This window comes from Anolis carolinensis, unplaced genomic scaffold (genome assembly GCF_035594765.1).
Source record: "Anolis carolinensis isolate JA03-04 unplaced genomic scaffold, rAnoCar3.1.pri scaffold_14, whole genome shotgun sequence".
Taxonomy (NCBI): domain Eukaryota; kingdom Metazoa; phylum Chordata; class Lepidosauria; order Squamata; family Dactyloidae; genus Anolis; species Anolis carolinensis.
The window spans coordinates 1,729,500-1,757,036 of NW_026943825.1; the positions used below are offsets into that span (position 1 = coordinate 1,729,500).

A 27,537-nucleotide genomic window follows, 5' to 3' on the forward strand; every position below is an offset into this window, starting at 1 on the left:
TTTTTGGAATTTTTTTTTGAAAAAGGCATTCAACTGCTTTTATTTCAAAGTGGCTGCTGAGCACTCCCAACCCTGGAAAGGAACTAACTCAAAAGCGCAGGACCGGCCGAACAGCCAGCCGGGGGGAGACGCAAGTTGGCTGGGCGGGTGGGAGAAATTTCCGTTCGCTTCTGTAGAAATGTTGGTGCCTCGACCGCGGGTCTTCCCCTTCCCTCCGAAGTGGCAGAGACGGCAAGCCAAGGGTGGCAAAAATCCGGCTCTTAGCACCCAGGGAAACCAGCAGGTCCGGATCAGGTCCAACGAAACAGGCCAGGACGGCCAGTTACAGGCTGGGAGGGCGAAGGAGAAAAGACAGCCGTCACCGGAGGACCCCACTCTCCCTTCAACTCACCACACTTAGAACACTATCTGACTATTCCAGTTCCGTTGCCCTTAAGAAGAATATACACCAGGGCCAGGTTTGAAAAACTCGGTACAGTAGAGTCTCACTTATCCAAGCTAAACGGGCCGGCAGAAGCCTGGATAAGCGAACATCTTGAATAACAAGGAGGGGTTAAGGAAAAGCCCATTAAACATCCAATTAGGTTACAATTTTACAAATTAAGCACCAAAACATAATGTTTTACAACAAATTTGACAGAAAAAGTAGTTCAATATGCAGTAATGTTATGTTGTAAATACTGTATTTACGAATTTAGCACCAAAATATCATGATGTATTGAAAACATTGACTACAAAAATGGCTTGGATTATCCAGAGGCTTGGATAAGCGAGGCTTGGATAAGTGAGACTCTACTGTATTATGATGCAAACTGGTCGCTACTGTAACATCCCAAGAAATGAGAGATTTTGTGTCTGGGGAGATATTGAACATTTTTTGATTGATTGCCCAGCATATGCCGATCTTAGACACACTTACATCCATTACTATCTAATTTTAGGTCTCCCAACAGCCCTCTTGCTTTAGGTCTCTTCTGACAGCCCTCTTGCAAGGACAAGAAAGATCCACCACAATTAGAATCAGCCTTTTTATCCTGAAAGCTATCAAGAAAAGAGCACATTTCCTGAAAGAAGAATCAGGAAAATAAGATTTTGTCGGCAAACAGATGGTCAGCTGCCTGTCCTCCCATCCTTTTTGCCTTGTTTTTATTTATGTTGCACTTTGAAATGGTCATATGACTGGTCAAACAAATAAATTATTATTATTATTATTATAACTCACCACACTTTAAATGAGAACCCCAGCGCATCCCCTATGCTGGCTTTTTAAAAACGGAGCAGTTCCTTTGCCCACTGCCTCTCTGGCACCCACCTCTCCTTGTGATCTCTGCTTTCTTCCTCTTCCTCCTCATCCTCCTCGTCCTCTTCCTCCTCTTCCTCGGTGGTGGTCTTGTCCTTCCCCTCGTCCTCCGCTTTGGGCTTCTCGGAGGGGTTCCCGCTCCCGCTGCTGTTCTTCTCTGGCTCTCCTTCTGGGAGGCTGGGCTTTTGCTTCTCGGCCGGCTCCTTGGGGGCATCCTCGCCACTGGGCTTCTCCTCGCCAGCATCCTCTTGACCCTCGGCTTCCTTGAGGCGCTTGGGGGAGGAGTCCTGGGGCAACAGAGTGGGGAACAGAAACAGCCAGGTGAGGACACTTGTGCATACATACACACCTCCCTCTCAATGATGTGGAAGGTAACGTTCCGACCGTGAAAATGAACAAAATCAGGCTGCCAGTATTTTAAAAACTCTAGAAACAGGACAGTAAATAAAGAACAATACTCAGAAAACAGGGGAGTTCCAGACAACAACAACAACAACAACAACAACAACAATAACAACAATAATAATAATATCCTCAGCTGCTGTAAGAAAATTGCACAGACAGACTACAAACAGAGGCACAACTATGTGGCCCAAATGATTCATTGGAACTTATGCCTCAAGTACCACCTCCCAGCAGCAAAGAACTGGTGGGATCACAAACCTGCAAAAGTCTTGGAAAATGAGCACGCAAAAATACTGTGGGACTTCCGAATCCAGACTGACAAAGTTCTGGAACACAACACACCAGACATCACAGTTGTGGAAAAGAAAAAGGTTTGGATCATTGATGTCGCCATCCCAGGTGACAGTCGCATTGACGAAAAACAACAGGAAAAACTCAGACCTCAAGATTGAACTTCAAAGACTCTGGCAGAAACCAGTACAGGTGGTCCCGGTGGTGATCGGCACACTGGGTGCCGTTCCAAAAGATCTCAGCCAGCATTTGGAAGCAATAGATATTGACAAAATCACGATCTGCCAACTACAAAAGGCCACCCGACTGGGATCTGCACGCATCATCCGAAAATACATCACACAATCCTAGACACTTGGGAAGTGTCCTACTCCAGCATGTCTATCTTGTTTGCTGTGTCATAAAATAAATAATAATAATAATAACAACAACAACTTTATTTATACCCTGCCACCATCTCCCCGCGGGGACTCGGGGCGGCTTACAACAAGAATATGACAGCATAGCATACAATCTAGTAAAACAATGAGATTTAAAAACAATGCAATACAAGATAAAAACAACATAATAGTTATGTTGTTAAGATAAGATATAGTTAAGATAAGCCGAGTTTTTTAGCCCTTAAGCTGAAAAAGCCTCCGTCGGCTTATAAGGGGGTCAAGGCTGGCAACGGAGAATGTTTTGCAAAGGGAAAGATGCCCTTGCAAGTCGGGAAGAAGAAAAATATATATCCATTAATCTTATGAAAGCATTTCCCCCTGAAATATTTGTTAAACTCTCCTACAGATATATAAGCATTAGCCCCTTGCAAGCTTTTGCGATCCTTATCTATATATCTCTATCTATTTACATTAATTTTATATATGAATTTTCCCCTCATATGTTTGTAGGTCTTTGCTAATTCCATATACATATAGATCAATGATGGGCAACCTTTTGCGCTTGGTGTGTCAAAATTCACCAAAAAAACCTAGCATGATTTGGGTGGTGTGTCACTTTGAGGGGGGAAAAAACATAATTTCGCAATATGTATAGTTTAAATAACAAAAATATATAATTGTAATATATAACTGTATTTAATAAATCAAAAACTATTTACTACCCTTATTTCCATGGTACCTCGTGCACTTTCCATGCTGATTTCTCTCTATTCTAGTTTCAATGTAGTCATGAATAATAAATAATATAATAATAATATACTAGTAATAATATAATATACAATAATAGAATAATAACAGAATGACACACACACACACACACATATATATATGTAATGTGCATAATTCCCATGGAGTAAACAACAAAACCACTGGACCAAATCACACCAAATTTGGCCACAAAATACATAGTCATCCAATCAATCTGCAATCTGCATGTCAGCAAAAATGGCCAGGTGTGTCAGTGCTGACACGCGTCATAGGTTGGCCATTACTGATATAGATCCATGTACCTATATATCTGTAGCCATACATATACATTATTTTTATATATGAATTTACCCTCATATGTTTGCAAGCCTCTGCAAATCCTATATAGCTATAATCTATATATATAAAAGGGTAATGAAATTTCGGCCTAGGACAAAACAACAAAACTACACATCCCAGAAACACTAAACTTGGCAGCACAACCCCTCATTCATGCCTCTACGTTCATACAACAAAAAGAAAAGAAAAATAAAGTCCTAATTAGATGGAGAGGAATAATTGTTTTTATCCAATTGCTGCCAGTTAGAAGGCTAAGCTCTGCCCACTTGGTCTCCTAGCAACCCACTCAGCCCAGGGGACAGGCACAGTTAGGATTCACTTAGGCCTCTTCCACACTGCCTATAAAATACAGATTATCTGATTTTAACTGGATTATATGGCAGTGTAGACTCAAGGCCCTTGCACACAGCTATATAACCCATTTATAATGGACTTAATGTAAGGTAAAACCTTTACCCTTGACCTTAACTACCACCAATTCCTCAATACTTTATTTCCCATACCACCAGACTTCACCACAGCAACGCGTGGCCGGGCACAGCTAGTTACCTATATAAAGAGAGATGTCTGGATAGATATATACAGTATTTAGCTTTTTGTGCTTCCTTTCACTAGTAGTAGCTTTCTTTCTTGCCTTGCACTGAATGAAACTGACTTCCGAGCTTTATGAAACACTAACGAAAAGTTTTTAGGGGTCAGCTTCAATTCCTAAGATTTGGAGTGGGCCACGCTAACACTTCGAAAAGACTTCGGACTTACACAACTTCGGATTTCTTTCTATTTCTGATAGATGGACCTCAACGTACCTCCAGGGTGCCCTCTGCTTTCCTTTTATTCCCGGCTGCCTTCTCGTTCTTCTCCTTGGACTGCTCGTCGATCACCAGGTTGCCCTCTTCGTCGCTGCTCCCCTCCGGGCTGCCTTTCTTGCCACTCTCCCGCTCGCCCTTGGCATCTTCCGTGGCAGAGGCCTTCTTCTGGGTGGGCTGAAAAGGGACGGAAAGCATGAGATGGAGACGCACGCATGTACCCACCTCCTGGCAACCTCTCCAATTATTTTTGTAGCATTTTTATTAATGTTTGCTATCTTTACTGGTGTTAAGTACCATTTCCAAACCAGTTTATAATAATTTTCTTTAACACGTATCGATAGGTTCCTTAAATGTCTTTGATTCCATAACTGTATCCAATCCACTTCCCTTTCCTTCCTCCTCTCTCCTTTTTGGTGTGGGCCCCAGACTCCATGGAGTCCCAAAGGGATGATTGATGGGTGCACGTTTAAAAGGCAATGAAGTTTAAAAGGCAATGAAGTGTATTCTCAACACAACAAAGGTGGAAAAACATGACCGTGGTCATCAAGAGACCTCCACCTCACACCTCTCTCTATTAGGACTAGAAGCAGGGTTTGCTGGGGGCCTACTTCTGGATGCCAAGACTTACCTGGTATCCCGAGGCCTTGACGGTAGGGTTGTTTTCAATCTCCCAGAGGCCTTCGCTGAAGCCTTTCCGCTTATTGGCCTTGCCAAACTTGGCCTTGCACTCCTCGTACGGGAAGAGGTCTTTGGGCCCCAGGAATGCCCTATTTGGAGGAAGAGGCAGTGGGTCATGGCCTGGACTGACCCTCCCAGCAAGAAGCAGAACGGGAGCACCTCAAGGTACACGAGGGGCCCCCAGAACAGCTATAAAAGGGACCCCAAAGCAAGTGGTCCTTCAGGATTGGTTACAATTGTTGGAAATAGCAACCTCCCAAGCTTTCACTATATATTTGTTAATGTATGTATTTGCTAACCTGTATTCTGTGTGTATGTTGATTTGCCAGTTTACTGTACCTCTTTGGTATGAGAGGGATTATAGACATGTGATTGTACTGAGCTGTTCAGACTCAGGACTCCATTTTGTATTCTGTTTGCTTAACACCTTAGTGGAAGTGGACGCATGTTGCTGTTAGGACTTTAGTACAGCAGTATGACATGGACTTCTTCTATACCTAAAGACTACGGACTATTGATTAAGAAAGATAACATGTACTCAACACACAGAGAACAGTATCTTATCTATAACTGAACTTAAATAAGAAATGTGCCTGTATGGTGAATTAATACAAGATGTTTGTGAGTAAACAAAATGTTATTTTTCAAAGAAGGGCTCTCAGGTCCTCGAGAGAAGCAAAATTTATGGGCTGCTTCTGTTATGGCCCGAAGGCCCCCTGACTGGGGACACCAAACTGTCCTTGTGGCCCTCCTTAGCATCCAGCATACTCACGTTTCATGAGTCCCAAAGAAAAAGACTTGGTATTTGTTGGAAGCCGATTTGACGGCTGACTCTGGCATCTCATCGATCTGGGGAGAAGAAGAAGTGTTGATCAATGTTGGGCTGAGTTCCATGGCTTTTTGGGGGAGGATCTCCTAGCTGATGGATTTATTACACTTCCCCAATGATGCAACCAAAGAAGTAGTGCTGTTTTCAGATTTGGGGCCATTCCCATTTCCTGCAGGAGCCCATAAGCTCCAGAAATCTTGGGCCCGTTCGTACTACACAATTATGTCACTACTGTTCCACTTCAACTACATTACTTCCCTCCTTCGTAGTCTGGGATTTGTAGTTTGGGGAGACAATACAGGCGCTCTCTGGCCAGAAATTAAAATAATAATAATAATAATAATGATGATGATGATGATGATGATGACGGGCCCGTTCGTACTACACAATTATGTCACTACTGTTCCACTTCAACTACATTACTTCCCTCCTTGGTAGTCTGGGATTTGTAGTTTGGGGAGACAATACAGGTGCTCTCTGGCCACAAATTAAAATAATAATAATAATAATAATAATAATGATCTCAACCGGCATTTGGAAACCATAGACATTGACAAAATTGCGATCTGCCAACTGCAAAAGGCCACCCTACTGGGATCTGCACGCATCATCCGAAAATACATCACACAGTCCTAGACACTTGGGAAGTCTTCGACTTGTGATACGAAATCCAGCATGTCTATCTTGTTTGCTGTGTCATAATAAAATAATAATAATAATAATACATCACACAGTCCTAGACACTTGGGAAGTGTTTGACTTGTGATTTTGTGATACGAAATCCAACATATTGATCTTGTTTGCTGTGTCATAATAAAATAATAATAATAATAATAATAATAATAATAATAATAATAATAATAATAATAATACATCACACAGTCCTAGACACTTGGGAAGTGTTTGACTTGTGATTTTGTGATATGAAATCCAGCATATCTATCTTGTTTGCTGTGTCATAAAATAAAATAACAACACTAAAAATAATAATAATGTAACTACTTTGTGGATTTTCACTTATTGCAAAAGGCCCTCTCTGCTGCTCCTTGCTCCCCCATCCCTTCCCCATCCCTGCCCAGGAGGCATGGGGGACCCATGGAGAAGGGCCATCAGCTCCTAGAATCATAGAATAGTAGAGTTGGAAGAGACCTCATGGGCCATCTAGTCCAACCCCCCGCTAAGAAGCAGGAAATCGCATTCAAAGCACCCCCGACAGATGGCCATCCAGCCTCTGCTTAAAAGCCTCCAAAGAAGGAGCCTCCACCACACTCCGCGGCAGAGAGTTCCACTGCCGAACAGCCCTCACAGTGAGGAAGTTCTTCCTGAGGTTCAGGTGGAATCTCCTTTCCTGTCGTTTGAAGCCCTTATTCCCTTGTGTCCTAGTCTGCAGGGCAGCAGAAAGGAAGCTTGCTCCCTCCTCCCTATGACTTCCCCTCACGTATTTGTACATGGCTATCATGTCTCCTCTCAGCCTTCTCTTCTGCAGGCTAAACATGCCCAGCTCTTTAAGCCGCTCCTCATAGGGCTTGTTCTCCAGACCCTTAATCATTTTACTCGCCCTCCTCTGGACGCTTTCCAGCTTGTCAACATCTCCCTTCAACTGTGGTGCCCAAAATTGGACCCAGTGTGATTCCAGGTGTGGTCTGACCAAGGCAGAATAGAGGGGAGCAGGACTTCCCTGGATCTAGACGCTATTCCCCTATTGATGCAGGACAGAATCCCATTGGCTTTCTTAGCAGCCGCATCACATTGTTGGCTCATGTTTAACTTGTTGTCCACAAGGACTCCAAGGTCTTTTTCGCACACACTGCTGTCAAGCCAGGCATCATCCCCCATTCTGTATCTTTGATTTCCATTTTTTCTGCCGAAGTGAAGTCTCTTGCATTTGTCCCTGTTGAACTTCATTTTGTTAGTTTTGGCCCATCTCTCTAGTCTGTCAAGATCGTTTTGGATTCTGCTCCTGTCTTCTGGAGTGTTAGCTATCCCTCCCAGTTTGGTGTCGTCTGCAAACTTGATGATCGTGCCTTCTGACCCTTCGTCTAAGTCGTTAATAAAGATGTTGAACAGAACCGGGCCCAGGACGGAACCCTGCTTGTGGCACTCCACTCGTCACTTCTTTCCATGATGAAGACGACGCATTGGTGAGAATCACCCTTTGGGTTCGTTCGCTTAGCCAATTCCTGTCTAGACTGAGAGGGCAGGCTGAGCTCAGCACATTCTGCAGCCGGAGAGGGGGGGACATACAATAGAGGTCTCCCCCCACCCCTTATATCTGGACTAGCAGCAACTCTAGCATTAAACACACACACCCCACACCCTAAATGCCTGCCAGTTTTGCTCCTCTCTAAAGGGGGAAATGGTTTCCTACTGGCAGTGGGAGAAAGGGTTCAAAAGGAGAAGAGTCACTTTTAACTGGAGGTTGTGGCAGTTAAGTATAGGACAGAATGGAAGCACTCATGAACCAGAAAAGGTCTCGACTGGGGCAGACAAAGGGGCAGCTGGCTACAGATTGCTCATAGCTTCCTCCGGGATCTGAAAGAAGCTTGGCTCCCAAAGGTCTTGCCTGGGCGAGCGAGTGATGACCCCATTACAGCTCTACGTATGGATGCCTCTAAACCCCACTAACTGTTTCAAACCATTAAAATTAACCTTTGCTAAATACTGGAAACAAAGAGACATTCCAACAAAACAACATTGGTTGGAGAAATTGAACGATATATATGATATGGATAAACTAACATATTTAATGAAAACTAACAGAGGTAACATAATAAAACTAACTAATTGGGAAAAATATGAAGAATATAAGAAAAAGTCAAAGGAAAAATAAGCAAAAGGAGAATCCGAGGACATTTATAACAAAGAAATCTAGTCCAGTGTATGAAAAAGGGAAGAAGATGGAATAAAACTCATGCCACAAAGAATAGAAAGCGAAAGGACTTTCGTTCCTTTTCTTCTTCTTCTTCTTTTCCTCCCCTGACCTTACCTCATCGTCTAACCTACCCTAACCTACTCTCACTGTCTTATTTTCACTTTTAATGTATGTACACTTAAGAAAATGTGAATAAAAATGTAATAAAAAATAAATAGAAAGACATTTTACCCCTAAAAAATTAGGATCAATAAACAAAACTAATTGCACAAAATGCTGGAAATGTGGAGAGGCAGAAGGAACTTTCTACCACATGTGGTGGACATGTAAAATTGCGAAGAAATTTTGGAACATGGTCCATGAATATACTGTATATACTCGAGTATAAGCCTAGTTTTTCAGCCCTTTTTCAGGGCTGAAAAAGCTCCCCTCGGCTTATATTTGAGTGAGGGCCCTGGCTGGCTTATATTCGGGTCAGCTTATACTCGGGTAGATAGATAATCAGAGTTGGACAGTCTCATCTTATTAAAGTCTTATTATCTTAAATTACAGGTTTATATAAATATTCAAAAACATTTAACCTACCGATGCCTCAAATAATGTAATTTTATTAATTTATTATTAATTTTTATTTTTGAAATTTACTAATAGCTGCTGCATTTCCCACTCTCGTCTTATACTCGAGTCAATAAGCTTTCCCAGTTTTTGTGGTAAAAATTAGGTGCCTCGGCTTATATTCGGGTTGGCTTATACTCGAGTATATACGGTACTCAAAAAATATTAGGTAACAATCTCCCCAAATTACCGGAAATGTTTTTACTGAATATATCTAAATTACAACCAGGATCTAACAACGAAAAGAGAATAATGTATTTATCAACAGCAGCCAGAATAGTATATGCAAAGTACTGGAAACAGAATAAATGTCCTTCGACAGAGGAGTGGTTAATAAAGGTAGTGGAGATGAAAAACATGGACTGACTTATTTGATGGCCAAGCAACAAGGTAGACCGAGAAAGGAAACAGATTGGAATAAAGTAGAGAGAATCTTAAATTTAAAGAAAATTATGTAAATTAGACATTAATTCAGTTAATACATCGAGAGGAAGCAACCTGACTGGAAGCAGAGAAGAAGTATCGTAGAATCTCACTTATCCAACATTCGCTTATCCAACGTTCTGGATTATCCAACGCATTTTTGTAGTCAATGTTTTCAATACATCGTGATATTTTGGTGCTAAATTCGTAAATACAGTAATTACTACATAGCATTACTGAGTATTGAACTACGGTACTTTTTCTGTCAACATGATGTCTTGGTGCTTCATTTGTAAAATCATAACCTAATTTGACATTTAATAGGCTTTTCCTTAATCCCTCCTTATTATCCAACATATTCGCTTATCCAACATTCTGCCGGCCTGTCTATGTTGGATAAGTGAGACTCTACTGTAAATGAAGACATTTTTAAAGAAGAAAGCATATAAGTAATATAACATTAATAATATAACAATATACTACAATAATAATAGAATAATAATAGAATGAGATATATATATATATATCTATATATATAAAAGGGTAATGAAATTTCAGCCTAGGACAAAACAACAAAACTACACATCCCAGAAACACTAAACTTGGCAGCACAACCCCTCATCCATGCCTCTACGTTCATACAACAAAAAGAAAAGAAAAATAAAGTCCTAATTAGAGGGAGATGAATAATTGTTTTCATCCAATTGCTGCCAGTTAAAAGGCTAAGCTCCACCCACTTGGTCTCCTAGCAACCCACTCAGCCCAGGGGACAGGCAGAGTTAGGCCTCACTTAGGCCTATTCCTCACTGCCTATAAAATACAGATTATCAGATTTGAACTGATTATATGGCAGGGTAAACTCAAGGCCCTTCCACACAGCTATATAACCCATTTAGAATCTTATATTATCTGCTTTGAACTGGATTATCTTAACTCCACACTGCCATATAATCCACTTCAGTGTGCAGTCGAACACCACTGGACTTAATGTCAGGAGGAAACCTTTACTCTTTACCTTAACTACTACCAATTCCTCAATACTTTATTTCCCATACCACCAGACTTCGCCACAGCAACGCGTAGCCGGGCACAACTAGTATATATATTAATGTAATGTGCATAATTCCCATGGAGTAAACAACAAAACCACTGGACCAAATCACACCAAATTTGGCCACAAAAGACTGTAGTCATGCAATCAATCTGCATGCGGCAGCAAAAATGGCTAGGCATGTCAGTGCTGACACGTGTGTCATAGGTTGGCCGTCACTGGTATATACATATATTAAAAATAATATTGTAATGTAATATAATAATAATAATAATAATGTAATATAATAATACTAAAATATGAATTGAAATATTTTAGGGTCTGCCTCCCTGCTACCAGCTTCGGAAGGACCTCAACATCACGGCAACTCCCAGCATCCCCAGCCACCCACAAATCTGCTACCCATGGGGCATGCCACTTCGATCCTGGGGATAAGAAGGCTGCCTTGGAGCACACAAAGGACCCCATTATTCCCTTCCGTTCCCTCCCCTCCTCCCCACCTGGCTAATCAGAGCCCGAGAGAGGAGACAGTAGACTTTGAACAGGTGGGGCCAGGAAGCCCATAGTCAGGCCTCTGGCTGGAGAGCGGCCAGGAAGGTTTACACAAAAGGGAGGGAGAAGGTTTCCCGCGCATGCACCACATTCCCATCTCTCTTTGTGGAGGCTCCAAGTGGGACAGGTCCATGACCAAAGTGGTCAAACAAAGGGTTTCTAGACACATGGTCGCTAGAAAACACACCTCTTGCAGTGACCACATATAGCACCTCAATAGGCGTGTGTACACATGTTATCTGTACACACAGAGTAAACCAGAAGAAATGGGGCTGTTTGGAAAAGGAGGGCTGTGCTATGAAAGTGATGGGAATCAAAATGGCCAAGCAGAAAGCTGATCACTAATGGTAGCCAAACTATTTACAGTAGAGTCTCACTAATCCAAGCTAAACGGGCCGGCAGAAGCTTGGATAAGCGAATATCTTGGATAATAAGGAGGGATTAAGGAAAAGCCTATTAAACATCAAATTAGGTTATGATTTTACAAATTAAGCACCAAAACATCATGTTATACAACAAATTTGACAGAAAAAGTAGTTCAATACGCAGTAATGTCATGTTGTAATTACTGTATTTATGAATTTAGCACCAAAGTATCACGATATATTGGAAACATTGACTACAAAAATGGCTTGGATTATCCAGAGGCTTGGATAAGCGAGGCTTGGATTAGTGAGACTCTACTGTATTTATTTATTTATTTGCGACATTTATATACCGCCCTTCTCACCCCGAAGGGGACTCAGGGCGGTTTACAAGTATATATACATACAATATATTATATTATACAACTATATTGCAATATTATTAGTAATATTGCATGTAATATAAATATACAATTATAATAGTGAATTATAATTATTATTACATTGTATTACAACATATTATTATTAATATTAATATTATATATATTCATGTGTGTGCGTGTGTGTGTGTGCATGTGCATACACACACACACACACATATATATACATACACACACACAAACACACACACACACATACACACACACAAAGCGTGTTACTGGTAGGAGGGGCCTTCAGCTGGAAGGAAGGGATCACCGTTAGCCACTAGGATTTCTCAAAGATCACTTAAATGCTTTTCAAACAAGAATTTGCAGGTGGGGGGTTCACTCTCATTTTTATTAATCATTTTGTTTGGTATTTCTCCTCATCTGGAACCCCCAGACTCAATATAGCATCCACACCAGCTTCAAGACATGGGCCTTCCCCTTGTAAAATTTCCATATTACATTATGAATAATACTATGTTGATATAAAGTGGCTTTGCCTTCAGTCTACCTTGAAAGGAGTTCTTATAAGAAGCAAAAGAGTAAAATTGTGGCTGGGATTGCAGACTTCACAACATCTAAATAACAACAAGTATTATCTAAACATTATCTTGAATCCGTAGGTTAAAACAAAAAGGTGATCTATAGGTATAATCTATGTTAAAGATTGCAAACACACAGAGAAGACAGCATATGTATTGGGTTGCTGCGAGTTTTCCGTTTTTTTTTTTTTTTACCATGTTTCAGAAGTATTCTCTCCTGACGTTTCGTCCACATCTATGGCCGGCATCCTCAGAGGTTGTGAGGACTGTTTGAAACTAGGCAAGTGGGGTTTATATATCTGTGGAATAATGTCCAGGGTGGGAGAAAGAACTCTTTGTTTGAGGCAAGTGTGAATGTTGCATGGCCATTAAATGCTAATCAAGCTGGCCAATTGCAACATTCACACTTGCCCCAAACAGACAAGAGTTCTTTCTCCCACCCTAGACATTATTCCACAGATATATAAACCCCACTTGCCTAGTTTCCAACAGACCTCACAACCCCTGAGGATGCCTGCCATAGATGTGGGAGAAACGTCAGGAGAGAGTGCTTCTGGAACATGGCCATACAGCCTGGAGAACTCACAGCAACTCAGTTATTAACGCCATTTTCCCAAAAACGCAATTCACGTTCCCGGAGCCCAGCTGGGGGAATTCTTTGCTGGGAGGTGATTGAGAACACTGGAAAGCTAAAGTCCTCTAACAACTACTATGTCGGATTACACAGAAGCCATTGAAATCCACAAGCATGTGGACAATTTCAACAGAAAGGAGGAAACCATGAAAGTGAACAAAATCTAGCTCAGCATTTAAAAAACTCTAAAATCAGGACAGTAAATAAAGAACAACATCAGGGGAATTCTAGGCATGAAACAATCAGGGCCCATTGGCACCTCTTAACAAAGGATTTCCCCAGGCACAAAGCAGCCAGGCTTTTCAATGCTAATCAAGATGATCAGTTGCAACATTCACACTTGCCCCAAACAGATAAGAGTTCTTCCTTCCAACCTGGAGATCTCACAGCTATATTAACCCCACTTGCCTAGTTTCCAGCAGGCCTCACAATCTCTGAGGATTCCTGCCATAGATGTGGGCGAAATGCCAGGAGAGAATGCCTCTGGAACATGGCCATCCAGCCTGGAAAAATCATAGAATCAAATCACACCAACCCAGTGATTCCAGTCATGAAAGCTTTCAACAACACAATTTGAATAGGGATAGATAAAAGGTAAAGGTTTCCCCTGACATTAAGTCCCGCCGTGTCCGACTCTGGGGATTAGTGCTCATCTCCATGTCTAAGTTGAAGATCCGGCGTTGTCCATAGATGTCTCCAGGTCATGTGGCCGGCATGACTGCATGGAGTGCTGTTACCTTCCCACCGAAGCGGTACCTATTGATCTACTCATTTTTGCATGTTTTCAAACTGCTAGGTTTGCAGAAGCTGGAGCTAACAGTGGGCGCTCACTCCACTCCCCAGATTTGAACCTGCAACCTTTCGGTCTGCAAGTTCAGCAGCTCAGCACTTTAACATGCTGCGCCATTGGGGGCTCCGGACAGGGATAACTGGGATTCAAATCCACACTGATGCACGTAAACCTATTCAGTGGCCTTGGACAATTTGCACTCTCTCAGCCTTAGAAAATGGCTAGAGAAAAAACCCCTGTGGGTAAAACTAGCCAAGGAAACCCCCAATGGGTTTGCCATGGTGGCTTTTATGGAGACAACAACAATAGCAACTGAAATGGTAGAGACGCGAAGACTTGTCTTAAAGCTTTGCTAAAGGTAAAGGTTTCCCCTGACGTTAAGTCCAGTCATGTCTGACTCTGGGGGTTGGTGCTCATCTCCATTTCTAAGCCCAAGAGCCGGTATTGTCCGTAGACACCTCCAAGATCATGTGGCCATAGGCATGACTGCATGGAGCACCGTTACCTTCCCGCCAGAGTGGTACCTATTGCTCTACTCACACTCTGGGGGTTGGTGCTCATCTCCATTTCTAAGCCAAAGAGCCGGCATTGTCCGTAGACACCTCCAAGATCATGTGGCCATAGGCATGACTGCATGGAGCACCGTTACCTTCCCGCCGGAGCGGTACCTATTGATCTACTCACACTCTGAGGGTTGGTGCTCATCTCCATTTCTAAGCCAAAGAGCCGGCATTGTCCATAGACACCTCCAAGATCATGTGGCCATAGGCATGACTGCATGGAGCACCGTTACCTTCCCGCCGGAGCGGTACCTATTGATCTACTCACACTCTGGGGGTTGGTGCTCATCTCCATTTCTAAGCCAAAGAGCCGGCATTGTCCGTAGACACCTCCAAGATCATGTGGCCATAGGCATGACTGCATGGAGCACCGTTACCTTCCCGCCGGAGCAGTACCTATTGATCTACTCACACTCTGGGGGTTGGTGCTCATCTCCATTTCTAAGCCAAAGAGCCGGCATTGTCCGTAGACACCTCCAAGATCATGTGGCCATAGGCATGACTGCATGGAGCACCGTTACCTTCCCGCCGGAGCGGTACCTATTGATCTACTCACACTCTGGGGGTTGGTGCTCATCTCCATTTCTAAGCCAAAGAGCCGGCATTGTCCATAGACACCTCCAAGATCATGTGGCCATAGGCATGACTGCATGGAGCACCGTTACCTTCCCGCCGGAGCGGTACCTATTGATCTACTCACACTCTGGGGGTTGGTGCTCATCTCCATTTCTAAGCCAAAGAGCCGGCATTGTCCGTAGACACCTCCAAGATCATGTGGCCATAGGCATGACTGCATGGAGCACCGTTACCTTCCCGCCGGAGTGGTACCTATTGATCTACTCACATTTGCATGTTTTCGAACTGCTAGGTTGGCAGGAGAAACCTTTGCTATCATTATCTTTAACGTCTCAAACCAGAACTAGGATAAAGCTTTGCTATCATTATCCTAGTTCTGGTTTGAGACGTTAAAAAATTCTGTTCTGTGCTAACTAGGTCCCCCCACCGGTCTTTGTTTTGTTGCATTACTAAAAGATCATACATTTTTAACAAATCGTGCCGTGCCCAGAGAATGTTGGCGATGGATGTTGGCAAGGCATTTGAAAAATCACAAACAAAAAAAACCCGAAACAAAACACGAGAGCGGGGGACGCTCTGCAAACCGCCTGCGACTGTTTGCCACATTTCTCAAACAATGAGTCGGGCATGCGCACTGCCGAAGCAGGCCCAGGCATGGAGAAAGGCAGGGGCCCCGGCGGCAAGCAGCCGCTTTGGCAAGGAAGGAGGGAGGCGGGGAGGCAGCCATGTTGTCCTGCATGTTGTCAATGGGAAGGAAGCCTCTGAAACAGGAGCCCTGCTCAGGAAGAAAGAAAGGGGCCATCTGGTCTTCTTCCTGGGTGAGGGATTGGCACCATAATCCGCCACACGGCTTGCCTCTCTCCCCTTTTCTTTCCCTGCTTCTGCTTCTTAATCCTTTCTTCTTCTCCTCCCCAATGGTCATAACCCGCAGGAGAAAGCCCAGCCTTCCAGGAATGACAGACGAGAGAAGGCTGCCATTAAGCCAGGCAGAGACTGTCTCTCTCGTCATTGTTTGTGAAGACAAATAAACACTAAAATGGCAGCGCTGCGGCGGCATCACATTTGCCCTCCTGGGCAGCGCAGGGTTCTTGTTTTTCAAGGCAACGCCAGACCGAAAAGCCTCCTTGCCTTGAAAATAAGAAGGCCAAGCAAGCCTCGGGAAATGCTGAAACTGTGGTGGGAAGAACAACAACAACAGGAGAGAACAACAACAGAACTACCATGTCAGACTACACGGAGAACCCACTGAAATCCACAAGCATGTGGACAATTTCAACAGAAAGGAGAAAACCAGGAAAATGAACAAAATCTAACTACCAGAATTTTTAAAAAACTCTTAAAATCATCTTTCCACCATGTCTCCTGTATCAATTTAATGATATAGTAATATATAATAATATTATACTATACTAATATTATAATATATTGTATATACATACAATATTAATAATATTATGATGCAATACAATGTCATAATTATTATAATTCACTATTATAATTATATATTTATACTACATGCATTATTACTAATAATATTGCAATATACAGTAGAGTCTCACTTATCCAACATAAACGGGCCGGCAGAATATTGGATAAGCGAATATGTTGGATAATAAGGAGGCATTAAGGAAAAGCCTATTAAACATCAAATTAGGTTATGATTTTGCAAATTAAGCACCAAAACATCATGTTATACAACAAATTTGACAGAAAAGTAGTTCAATACGCAGTCATGCTATGTAGTAATTACTGTATTTACGAATTTAGCACCAAAATATCACGATTTATTGAAAACATTGACTACAAAAATGCGTTGGATAATCCAGAACGTTGGATAAGCAAGTGTTGGATAAGTGAGACTCTACTGTAGTCGTATAATAGAATATATAGTATTTATATATACAGTAGAGTCTCACTTATCCAATGCATTTTTGTAGTCAATGTTTTCAATATATCGTGATATTTTGGTGTTAAATTCATAAATACAGTACTTACAACATTACTGCTTTTTCTGTCAAATTTGTTGTAAAACATGATGTTTTAGTGCTTAATTTGTAAAATCATAATCTAATTTGATGTTTAATAGGCTTTTACTTAATCCCTCCTTATTATCAAAGATATTCGCTTATCCAAGCTTCTGCCGGCCCGTTTAGCTTGGATAAGTGAGACTCTACTATATTGTATATACATATAATATTAATAATATTATGATGTAATACAATGTAATTATTATAATTGTAAATTTATACTACATGCAATATTACTAATAATATTGCAATATAGCCATATAATATAATATATTGTATTTATATATACTTGTAAACCGCCCTGAGTCCCCTTTGCAGTGAGAAGAGTGGGATATAAATGTCTCAAATAAATAAATAAATAAATAAAATCAGGACAGTAAATAAAGAATAATACTCAGAAAACAGGGGAATCCAAGACAGGAAACAATCAGGGCCAGCTAACACCTCCCAACAAAGGATTCCCTCAGGCAGGAAGCAGCCTGGCTTTGAAGCTGCAAGGCTATTTAATGCTAATCAAGGTGATTAATCGAAACAATTCACACTTGCCTCCAACAGACAAGAGTTCTTTCTCCCACCCTGGACATTATACTACAGATACATAAACCCCACTTGCCTAGTTTCCAAGAGACCTCACAACCTCTGAGGATGCCTGCCATAGATGTGGGCGAAATATCAAGAGAGAATGCTTCTGGAACATGGTGATACAGCCCTGAAAAGTCACAGCAGCCCAACAACAACAAGCCCTGGCATCTCGCCATTTCTGTTTATGGGTCCCTCAAACTCTCAGAGGGGCTTTCGTTCCATCCACGGCTCCTTCCTGCCCTTGGAGACACATGCAAAGAGGGCAGGGAGTTGCCTTCAACAACAAGCAACCAGCTCTGTGTGGTAGGACAGATAAGTCCAGGCCTTTTGGAATAGGCTTCCTTTTCTTCTTCCTCTCCCAAATAAACTCACTATCTTTGTCTCGCATGCAAAAACAGAGATATGAATTTCGGCTGCTTATGAAAGAGGGACGTGCCGACTATAACTCCATTTTTCTATCCACCGCTTTGCGCTCAGCATGACCTCTGTCAGAGTAAATCAAGCAGGGCAGCCGTGAGGGCATTATTGGTGCATTAACGGGCCGGATGGAGCCGCCACATCATGGGGGCACCTCACTGCTCCTTCATCTGTGCGCACACAATGTTTAAGGCAGGGTACACACAATTCCTATGCTCTGGGGCCCAATGGTGGGATACCTGTCACATCTGAATGCTGCATGGAAATCCTAAAGCCATGCAGAACAATAAGTGGGGACAAACCCCTAAGATAGGGTTTGGGGACTCAGGCAGCCAGCAACTGTCTTTGTAAGTACTTTTATCAAGGTGGATCAAAACATTTCCTAGACCCTGAAATAAGATATGGCCGAGAAATATGAATGGTTTGCAATGGCTGGGCCACAAAGTTCTGGTTCTATGTGGGAGATCTGGGCAATGGGCAGAGATATAAGATTTCCAGAAATTTTGAAGCTATACTAGAGGGTTGCTATGGCTAAGTTTTATCCAGGGAGTGCTAGGAAGCACATGGAAAATTGGGGGCAACTTGGGATGATGTGCAATACAGTAGAGTCTCACTTATCCAACACTCGCTTATCCAACGTTCTGGATTATCCAACGCATTTTTGTAGTCAATGTTTTCAATTCATCATGATATTTTGGTGCTAAATTCGTAAATACAGTAATTCTGCCACGAAGCTATCTTCGCCATGTAGCCCTCTATTTCGGCCTAGAATTGTTTAGCTCCTTGTTTTTAACATGTGATGTATGTATTGATTGTATGACTGCTTTTCTTGTTTGTTTTACAATGTGTAATTTGTCACTGTTTTTATTATTGTTGTGAGCCGTCCCGAGTCCCTTCGGGGAGATGGGGCGGGATATAAGAATAAATTTTATTATTATTATTATTATTATTATTATTAATTACTACATAGCATTACTGTGTATTGAACTACTTTTTCTGTCAAATTTGTTGTATAACATGATGTTTTGGTGCTTAATTTGTAAAATCATAACCTAATTTAATGTTTAATAGGCTTTTCCTTAATCTCTCATTATCCAACATATTCGCTTATCCAACGTTCTGCTGGCCCGTTTACGTTGGATAAGCGAGACTCTACTGTACTTATTTTCTTCCCTAATGGACCCTAAATTTATTTTAATCCAAATGCCTTACATGTGAATTTGTTGGCATACCACTTACTTAATTTTGAATATTGTATTCTACAAACAGAATTGTGAGCATAACAGAGAACGAGCCCAACATGTATCTCGCTTTTTGCCACTCAAAAGTAACCCTTGTCACAAAAACAAAGCAGAAAAAAGGAAACACTGCAGCAAGTCCAGTCTTAAGGACTTGTCTAGCTACATATTTGTTTAGAAAGATTTTTCCCATTCTTGAAATATGAAACACTTGACAGTGTTCAGTCACAACAAGCAATATAGCCTCCTGCTTCATATTTACTAACAATAGAAAAGATGGGGGAAACATCCAAACCAAAGGAGAGATCCAGAAAGATAAGACAGAAAGGAAGACATAACTTCTTCTGCTGCTCATTTATCTTCATGTATTTAGTATCAATAAAACTAAAAAAGATCTATAGAAATAAGAAATTGTTTTCTAACTATTTTTAATGCAAAGGAATACATCGGTGGTCAACATACAACTGCCAATATGAAACAAGAGTTAGAAAATTTGTTGTGTCTGTTCCAAGCTGTCTCCAACTTTGTGGCAACCCAATTCTAGAGTTAGAAGATTTATTCAAGGAGGTCTGCCACTGGATTGCTGTGAGTTTTCCGGACTGTATGGCCAAGTTCCAGAAGCATTCTCTCCTGACATTTCACCCACATCTATGGCAGGCATTCTCAGAGGTTGTGAGGTCTGTTGGAAACTAGGCAAGTGGGGTTTATAGATCTCGTTTCCAGACCTCACAACCTCTGAGGATGCCTGCCATAGATGTGAGTGAAACATCAAGAGATAATGTTTCTGGAACATGACCATACAGCCGGGAAAACTCACAGCAAACCAGTGATTCCGGCCATGAAAGTCATCAGAAACACAGGTCTGCCATTGTTTTGTCTTAGGCTCAGAAAGTGAGCCTTCAAGTTGACAACAACCTTTTGGCAATACCCTCTCAGTTTTCTTAGCAGGATTTATGCCCAGGAGCTTTGCCATTGCTTTTCTCTGAGGCTGAGAATGTGTGATTTGTCCAAGGGAGATTCCATGGATGTGTAGAGAGGATTCAAGCCCTGCTCTCCCAAAGTCTATAGTCCAACACTCCAGCCGCTATTCTGTTCAGGTGCATTTATAATTTTTCCAAAGGACTAACAGAGAATTGTTTTCCGTTTTTTGATGAACATTTTCCTGCCCAATATATACTGAAGCTCCTTTCCAGAGAGCTTTGGACATCTCAAGGAAGTGACCTTCCTTAGTATCCTTACATGGATGTAAAAAAAAAAAACCTCTTCCTACCGCCTCATATATGGGCTATGTTACTAAAGGGATTCTATCTCAGAAGCCATAAAGTTCTCCAGGTGTTGCTGGATCGCCACATCTTCCCCATCCCTGTTCTGTTCATTTCTATTGGGAAACAAATATGTTCTTTGTGGCAACCAGCTAGTTTCCATGTACATTCAGAACCAATCGATGAGGACGCTAGCCCTATATTGGCCGCCTTCAACGACTGTGGGAGCAAAAAGAAGACGAGAAAGGCATCCCAGAGAACGTCCAAAACAGCAGGGCTGAAGAAAAAGGCTTCTAACCAGGAGACATCTTTGCCATTGTGCTTTTATGGCAAGAGTGGCACCCAGTTTTTATTTTTATTTTTTAAGTTTTTGTTTTTATTTGTATCTATTTTTATTTTATTTATTTACTACACACCCGCCAGGTGGCATTGGGATTGCAATTCCCAGCACTCCTTCGCCATGTGGAGTGTTGGGAATTTCTGCAACGTAACAACCCTCTGGAGATCCAGAATCACATTTGGTTGTGCATCACAAAGCTGTGCCCCCCCCCCCCCCGCCACACACACACACACACCTTTCTGCTTTCCTTGACTGCATTTCTTTCCTAGTAATGAGGGGGATTTGCACATGTCAATAGAACAAGACCCACATTCTCACAAGCATTGGGTTACTTGGTCACTTGGAAGGGAGAATGACAATGGATGGTCTACCGAACCAGAAGGTAAGGTTACAAGCAACTCTGTATCTCAATCACAGAGATAAAAGCAAGGTACACATAATAATAATAACAATAACAACAACAACAACAACAACAACAACCTCACTCAACTCTTTAGGCTCAGCAGCTGCTTCTAAGATTTGAATGCTCAATGCTCTCAAGACCTGAAACACAAAACCTTGGCGGCCGCTTTCATGAGGCTACCACAAACCCGTCTCTATAAGCCCCCTTGCTCCCTGCAGACAAAATCTGCAGGTTCTCCATTCAGAGAAAGCACCTGGCATATGAAGAAGAAGAAAAATGCACCTGCCTCTATGCCCCCTGACAATGTTCACAATCAGGAGACACACAGACCAATTTAATTACTCCAAAAAACACCTTATCCCACTCTATGGCAAGGCATAAGAGTGCCAAGTCAGTGTTATGATGCCATGATGGCTGGAAAAGTTTACCTCTGGCCACTGATCTATTAACCAGGCAGCAGGGTATCTGAATGCACACAATACCTTTCCAATACAAAAGATGTCTTAAGAGGCACTCTCTTTTCTCTCAGGATGCATCTACATTGTAGGATCAACGCAGATTGAGACTACTTAGCTCAACGCTATGGAATCCTGGTGTTTGCCGTTTGGGAAGGCACTAGGTTGAGAAACTCCAACACCCATGATTCCACAGCCTTGAGCCATGGCAGTGGAATCAATACTGTGTTAATTCTCCAGTGTAGATGCATCCTCAGCATGCTTCATCTCATCTAAGACAGGAAAAAAATGCACATGTTATATAGTTGACATGTGTATTTGAGTTGCTCAGTGTAATGTAGATTGACTCAAATCAATGACGCTCACACCTTCGTGTTGTCGAAAGCTTTCATGACTGAAATTACCGGGTTGCTGTGAGTTCTCTGGGCTGTATGGCCATGTTCCAGAAGCATTCTCTCCTGACGTTTCGCCCAAATCTATGGCAGACATCCTCAGAGGTTGTGAGGTCTGTTGGAAACTAGGCAAGTGGAGTTTATGTATCTGTGGAATGTTCAGGTGGGAGAAAGAACTCTTGTCTGTTTGAGGCAAGTGTGGATGTTGTAATTGGCCAGTTTGATTAGCATTTAATGGCCATGCAACATTCACACTTGCCTCCAACAGTCAAGAGTTCTTCCTCCAACCCTGGACATTATTCCACAGATATATAAACTCCCCTTGCCTAGTTTCCAACAGACCTCACAACCTCTGAGGATGCCTGCCACAGATATGGGCAAAATGTCAGGAGAGAATGTGACTGGAACTTGGCCATATAGCCCAGAAAATTCACAGCAACCCACTCAAATCTTTGATAGGACCACAGCCATGGAGCCTAGTTCTACACCTTTTTATTCAAGAATCAAACTCCTGGATCTTAGATGCAACAAATGTAAGGCCTATGTTCCTCCTGACCCATTGCACCAGGGAAATAATAATAATAATAATAATAATAATAATAATAATAATAATAATAATAATAATGTTTATTTAAACCCCACTTTTTCTTTCCACAAGAAGACTCTAAGCAGCTACTCTCTCGATCCTCTGCAAGGAACCTTCAACTTGGGCACTTATTGATTACGCAAAAGAATATTAAAGAAATTTTTAAAAGAAGACACCCAGAAGCAGCTTAAGGGATATCAAAAGGGCACAAAACAAAACAAAGAGAGAAATCAGCTCATAGAAAACAGCCATCTGTTGAAGCCCACAGGAATCCCATGCCTCTCCTTGCTTCTAGGGTGCCTTTGATTCCCTGACTGCATCTAGGCTTCTTCATAGGATCAGGCCAGTTAGGAATGAATGATGGGAGCTGCAATCCAGCAACAATTCCTTTTGCTTTCCTGGCCCTTTTCTCCTCCATCCAGGAACACAACATGTAGCTGCCAAGAGCCATAGATTCCCTGCAAGAGGGGGCTAGGTGTTAGAAAGCCTTAGGTCCATGGGAGCAAGGATCACAGAGGTTGGAAAAGTTACTTTTCCCAAGACCACTTCTGGGAGCTGGAATATGCGATGGAGTCCCTTTCTCTGGAGGCTGTCCAGCAGAGGCTGGATGGCCATCTGCGAGGAGGGCTTTGATTGTGTTTTCATGGCAGAATTGGGTTGGCCTGGATGGCTTTTGGGGTCTCTACAAACTCCGAAATTCTATGAGGCTACATGGTCATCTGTAGGGAGGGCTTGGATCATAGAACTCTAGTATTCTATGGTTGTTATTATCAATAATAATAAACAGAGGCTAGATGGCCATCTATAAGGAGAGCTTGGATTGTGTTTTCCTGGCAGAATGGGGTTGGCCTCGGTGGCCCTTGGGGTCCCATCCATCTCTAGTATTCTATGTATGAATAATAATAATAATCAGAGGCTCAATTGCCATCTGTTGGGAGGGCATTGATTGTGTTTCCATGGCAAAATGGGGTTGGCCTGGATGGTCCTCGGGTTTCCTTCCAACTCTAGGATTCTATGTTTTATTATTATTATTATTATTATTATTATTATTATTATTATTATTATAAACAGGCTAGAGGGCTGTCTGTCGGGGGGGGAGGGCTTTGATTGCGTGTGTTTCCATGGCAAAATGAGGTTTGTCTGGATGGCCTTTGGGGTCCCTTCACTAGGGTTCTAATAAATAATAATAATAACTATTATTATTATTATTAACAGAGGCTAGATGGCCATCTGTTGGGAGAGTTTTGATTGTGTGTGTTTCCATGGCAAAATGAGGTTTGTCTGGATGGCCCTTGGGGTCCCTTCTAACACTAGGATTCTAATCAATAATAATAACTATATTATTATTAACAGAGGCTAGGTGGCTAGTTGGGAGTTGGGAGAGTTTTGATTGTATTTCTTTCCATGGCAAGATGAGGTTTGTCTGGATGGCCCTTGGGGTCCCTTCTATCGCTAGATAGCAATCTGTTGGGAGAGCTTTGTGTTTCTTTCCATGGCAAAAAGGGTTGGTCTTGATGGCCTTTGTGGTCCCTTTCAACTCTAGGATTCTAATAACAATAATAATAAGGAAGAGAGGCTAGATGGCCATCTGTGGGGGGGGGCTTTGATTGGGTTTGTTTCTATTGCAAAAAGGGTTGGTCTGGATGGCCCTTGGGGTCCCTTCCAATTTTAGGATTCTAATAATAATAACAATAAACGGAGGCTGTGGCCATCTGTTGGGTGGGCTTGGATTGTGTTTCTTTCCATGGCAAGATGAGGTTTGTCTGGATGGCCTTTGTGGTCCCTTCCAACTCTAGGATTCTAATAATAATAATAATAATAATAATAATAATAATAATAATAATAATAATGAAGAGAGACTAGATGGCCATCTGTCGGGGGGCTTTGATTGTGTTTGTTTCTATTGCAAAAAGGGTTGGTCTGGATGGCCCTTGGGGTCCCTTCCAACTCTAGGATTCTAATAATAATAACAATAAACGGAGGGTAAGTGGCCATCTGTTGGGAGGGCTTGGATTGTGTTTCCAGGGCAAAAAGGGTTGGTCTGGATTGCCCTTGGGGTCTCTTCCAACTCTAGGATTCTAGTAATAATAACATTAAACGGAGGGTAAATGGCCATCTGTTGGGAGGGCTTGGATTGTGTTTCCAGGGCAAAAAGGGTTGGTCTGGATTGCACTTGGGGTTTCTTCCAACTTAGGCTTCTAATAATAATAAACGGAGGGTAAATGGCCATCTGTTGGGAGGGCTTGGATTGTGTTTCCAGGGCAGAATGGATGTCCCCTTGGGGTCTCTTCCAACTCTAGGATTCTAATAATAATAACAATAAACGGAGGGTAAATGGCCATCTGTTGGGAGGGCTTGGATTGTGTTTCCAGGGCAGAATGGATGTCCCCTTGGGGTCCCTTCCAACTCTAGGATTCTAATAATAATAACAATAAACGGAGGGTAAATGGCCATCTGTTGGGAGGGCTTGGATTGTGTTTCCAGGGCAAAAAGGGTTGGTCTGGATTGCCCTTGGGGTCCCTTCCAACTCTAGGATTCTAATAATAATAACAATAAACGGAGGGTAAGTGGCCATCTGTTGGGAGGGCTTGGATTGTGTTTCCAGGGCAGAATGGATGTCCCCTTGGGGTCCCTTCCAACTCTAGGATTCTAATAATAATAACAATAAACGGAGGGTAAATGGCCATCTGTTGGGAGGGCTTGGATTGTGTTTCCAGGGCAGAATGGATGTCCCCTTGGGGTCTCTTCCAACTCTAGGATTCTAGTAATAATAACATTAAACGGAGGGTAAATGGCCATCTGTTGGGAGGGCTTGGATTGTGTTTCCAGGGCAGAATGGATCCCTGCCCACCCTTTCCTGGGCCCTTTCTTCCTCCTGCTCCTCCTCCAGGCCGAGCCCGCCATGTGGCTGCTGAGCCCCACAGATCCCTCCAAGCCCAAGGCAGGCCTCGATGGGGCCTAACCCTAGCCCTTTCCCGCTCCCCTTGGCCTTACCCGGGCGGGCCAGTGCGGGTAGCCCTTCATCTTGGCGAAGACCAGGTCCCCGCACTGATAGTCGCGCGGCCGGTTGGAGCGGGACATGGCGGCCCGCGCCGCCGGAGAGAGAGGCACCGCGCCGACCGCCGCCGCCGCCGCCTCCTCCTCCGGCCGCCTCTTCCTCCGCCTCCCCGGAATGGCTGCCGGGCCCCCTTCTCGGCCAGCCAAAGAGCCAGCGCCCACGCCCACGCCGGGCCCGCTGCTTCGGCTTTTCTCCTGGCGGCTGGGCCTCCTCCGGGTGGGCACGGAAAGAAGGGTCGCGTCGGGGTGCGAGAAGGGGCGCGCTTGCCTCCTCCTCTTCGTCTTCTTCTTCTTCTTCCTCCGGCGGAGAGGGGCGGGCAAGAGAGGAGTCACGGGGAGGCGCTTCCAGGCAGAGCCGAGCAGGAGGCGGGCCCTCGCGCGCTTTCTTTCTCCCCTCTCCTGCTTTTCCCTCGCCTTTTCCCTCTCTCTTTTGCTCTTTCTCCCTCTTTCCTTTCTCCCCTTCCTTCTTTCTTTCTCTCCCTTCCCTATCCCTCTTTTCTTTCTCTCATCCTCCCCCTCCTTTTAATAATAAATAATAATAAAACTTTATTTATACCCCCGGCACCATCTCCCCAATGGGGACTCGGGGCGGCTAACATGGGGCCATGCCCAGAGCAATACAACATAATAAAATATAAAAACAACATATCATAACACCATTTAAAATACAATAAATAATAATAAACAGAACATCAAGAAATCAAAAAACAATAAAGCAAGGGCAGGCCGCGTGAACACCCTTCTTTCTCTCGGTTTCCCTTGTTCTCTCTACCTTCCTCCCCCTTTTCTTTTACTCTTTCTCCCCCTCTTTCCTTCCCATTCCTCTTCCCCTTTCTCCCTTCACTTCACTTTATTTCTCAACTAGCTTGGGGACCCGGCGGTGCCCGGGTTATTCGTAGACGGCATTGAGTTGTTTTGGATATTTTGAATGGGCCCATTTGTGCAGATCTGTGGCTGATGGGGTTTTTAGTGGGAGGCAATTTGGGTGAAAGTACTGCAAATCCCATAATCCTTTGTCCATCCTCCCACAGACTGCTGCAGGGTGTAAAGTGTGTCATCTGGGATATGTGTGCTGAGTTTGGTTCAGTTGTGTCGTTTGTGGCAGTTGCAGTGATCTCAGGAAGTGAGTGAAGGTATTGCAAATCCCATTATCCATGGTCCGTTGTCCCCCAAACCACATCAGGATGTAAAGTGGGTGAAAGGGAGTATGTGTGGCAAGTTTTGTCTTTATCAGTCATTGTTGTGGGTTGCTGTGGTCTCAGGAAGTGAGTGAAGGTACTGTAAATCCCATCATTCTTGGTCTGTTGACCCTCAAACTGCAGGAGGGTCATGTGGGGCATATGTGTGAAGTATGGTTATGATGAGTCATTGGCTAGAGTAACAGTGGACAGCGGAAGGGAAAACATTTGAAAGTACTGCAGATCCCATCATCCATGGTCCATCCTCCCCCACACCACATCAGGGTGTAAAGTGGGGTACATAGCATCTGTGTGCCAAAATTGGTGTAGTTGTTTCAGTCATGCGCGTCTCAATGGTCTGTGGGAGGTGAATCAAGGGAAGGTACTGTAAATCCC

The 27,537-nt window shown here is 43.0% G+C and overlaps 1 protein-coding gene across 1 annotated transcript; it reads right to left on the reverse strand.

The window, feature by feature from the left end:
• Positions 1 to 26,286, reverse strand: hdgf (heparin binding growth factor). Its single transcript, XM_062964790.1, has 6 exons — positions 25,901 to 26,286; positions 5,743 to 5,819; positions 4,921 to 5,059; positions 4,290 to 4,466; positions 1,313 to 1,587; positions 1 to 329 (listed from the first exon to the last, which is right to left on the reverse strand). The coding sequence occupies exons 1-6, from the start codon at positions 25,985 to 25,987 to the stop codon at positions 323 to 325; spliced, it is 762 nt and encodes a 253-aa protein (XP_062820860.1). The 5' UTR covers positions 25,988 to 26,286; the 3' UTR covers positions 1 to 322.
• Between the last annotated feature and the right edge of the window lie 1,251 nt (positions 26,287 to 27,537).

What these genes read in the sequence shown, in the direction of transcription:
- hdgf (XM_062964790.1), bottom strand. Translation starts at nt 25,987, where the DNA reads ATGTCCCGCTCCAACCGGCCGCGCGACTATCAGTGCGGGGACCTGGTC. An exon ending in TTCTTTGGGACTCATGAAAC is followed by an intron (nt 5,060 to 5,742) that starts GTGAGTATGCTG and finishes TCCTCCAAATAG; the next exon opens with GGCATTCCTGGGGCCCAAAG. An exon ending in TCAAGGCCTCGGGATACCAG is followed by an intron (nt 4,467 to 4,920) that starts GTAAGTCTTGGC and finishes GTCCCTTTTCAG; the next exon opens with CCCACCCAGAAGAAGGCCTC.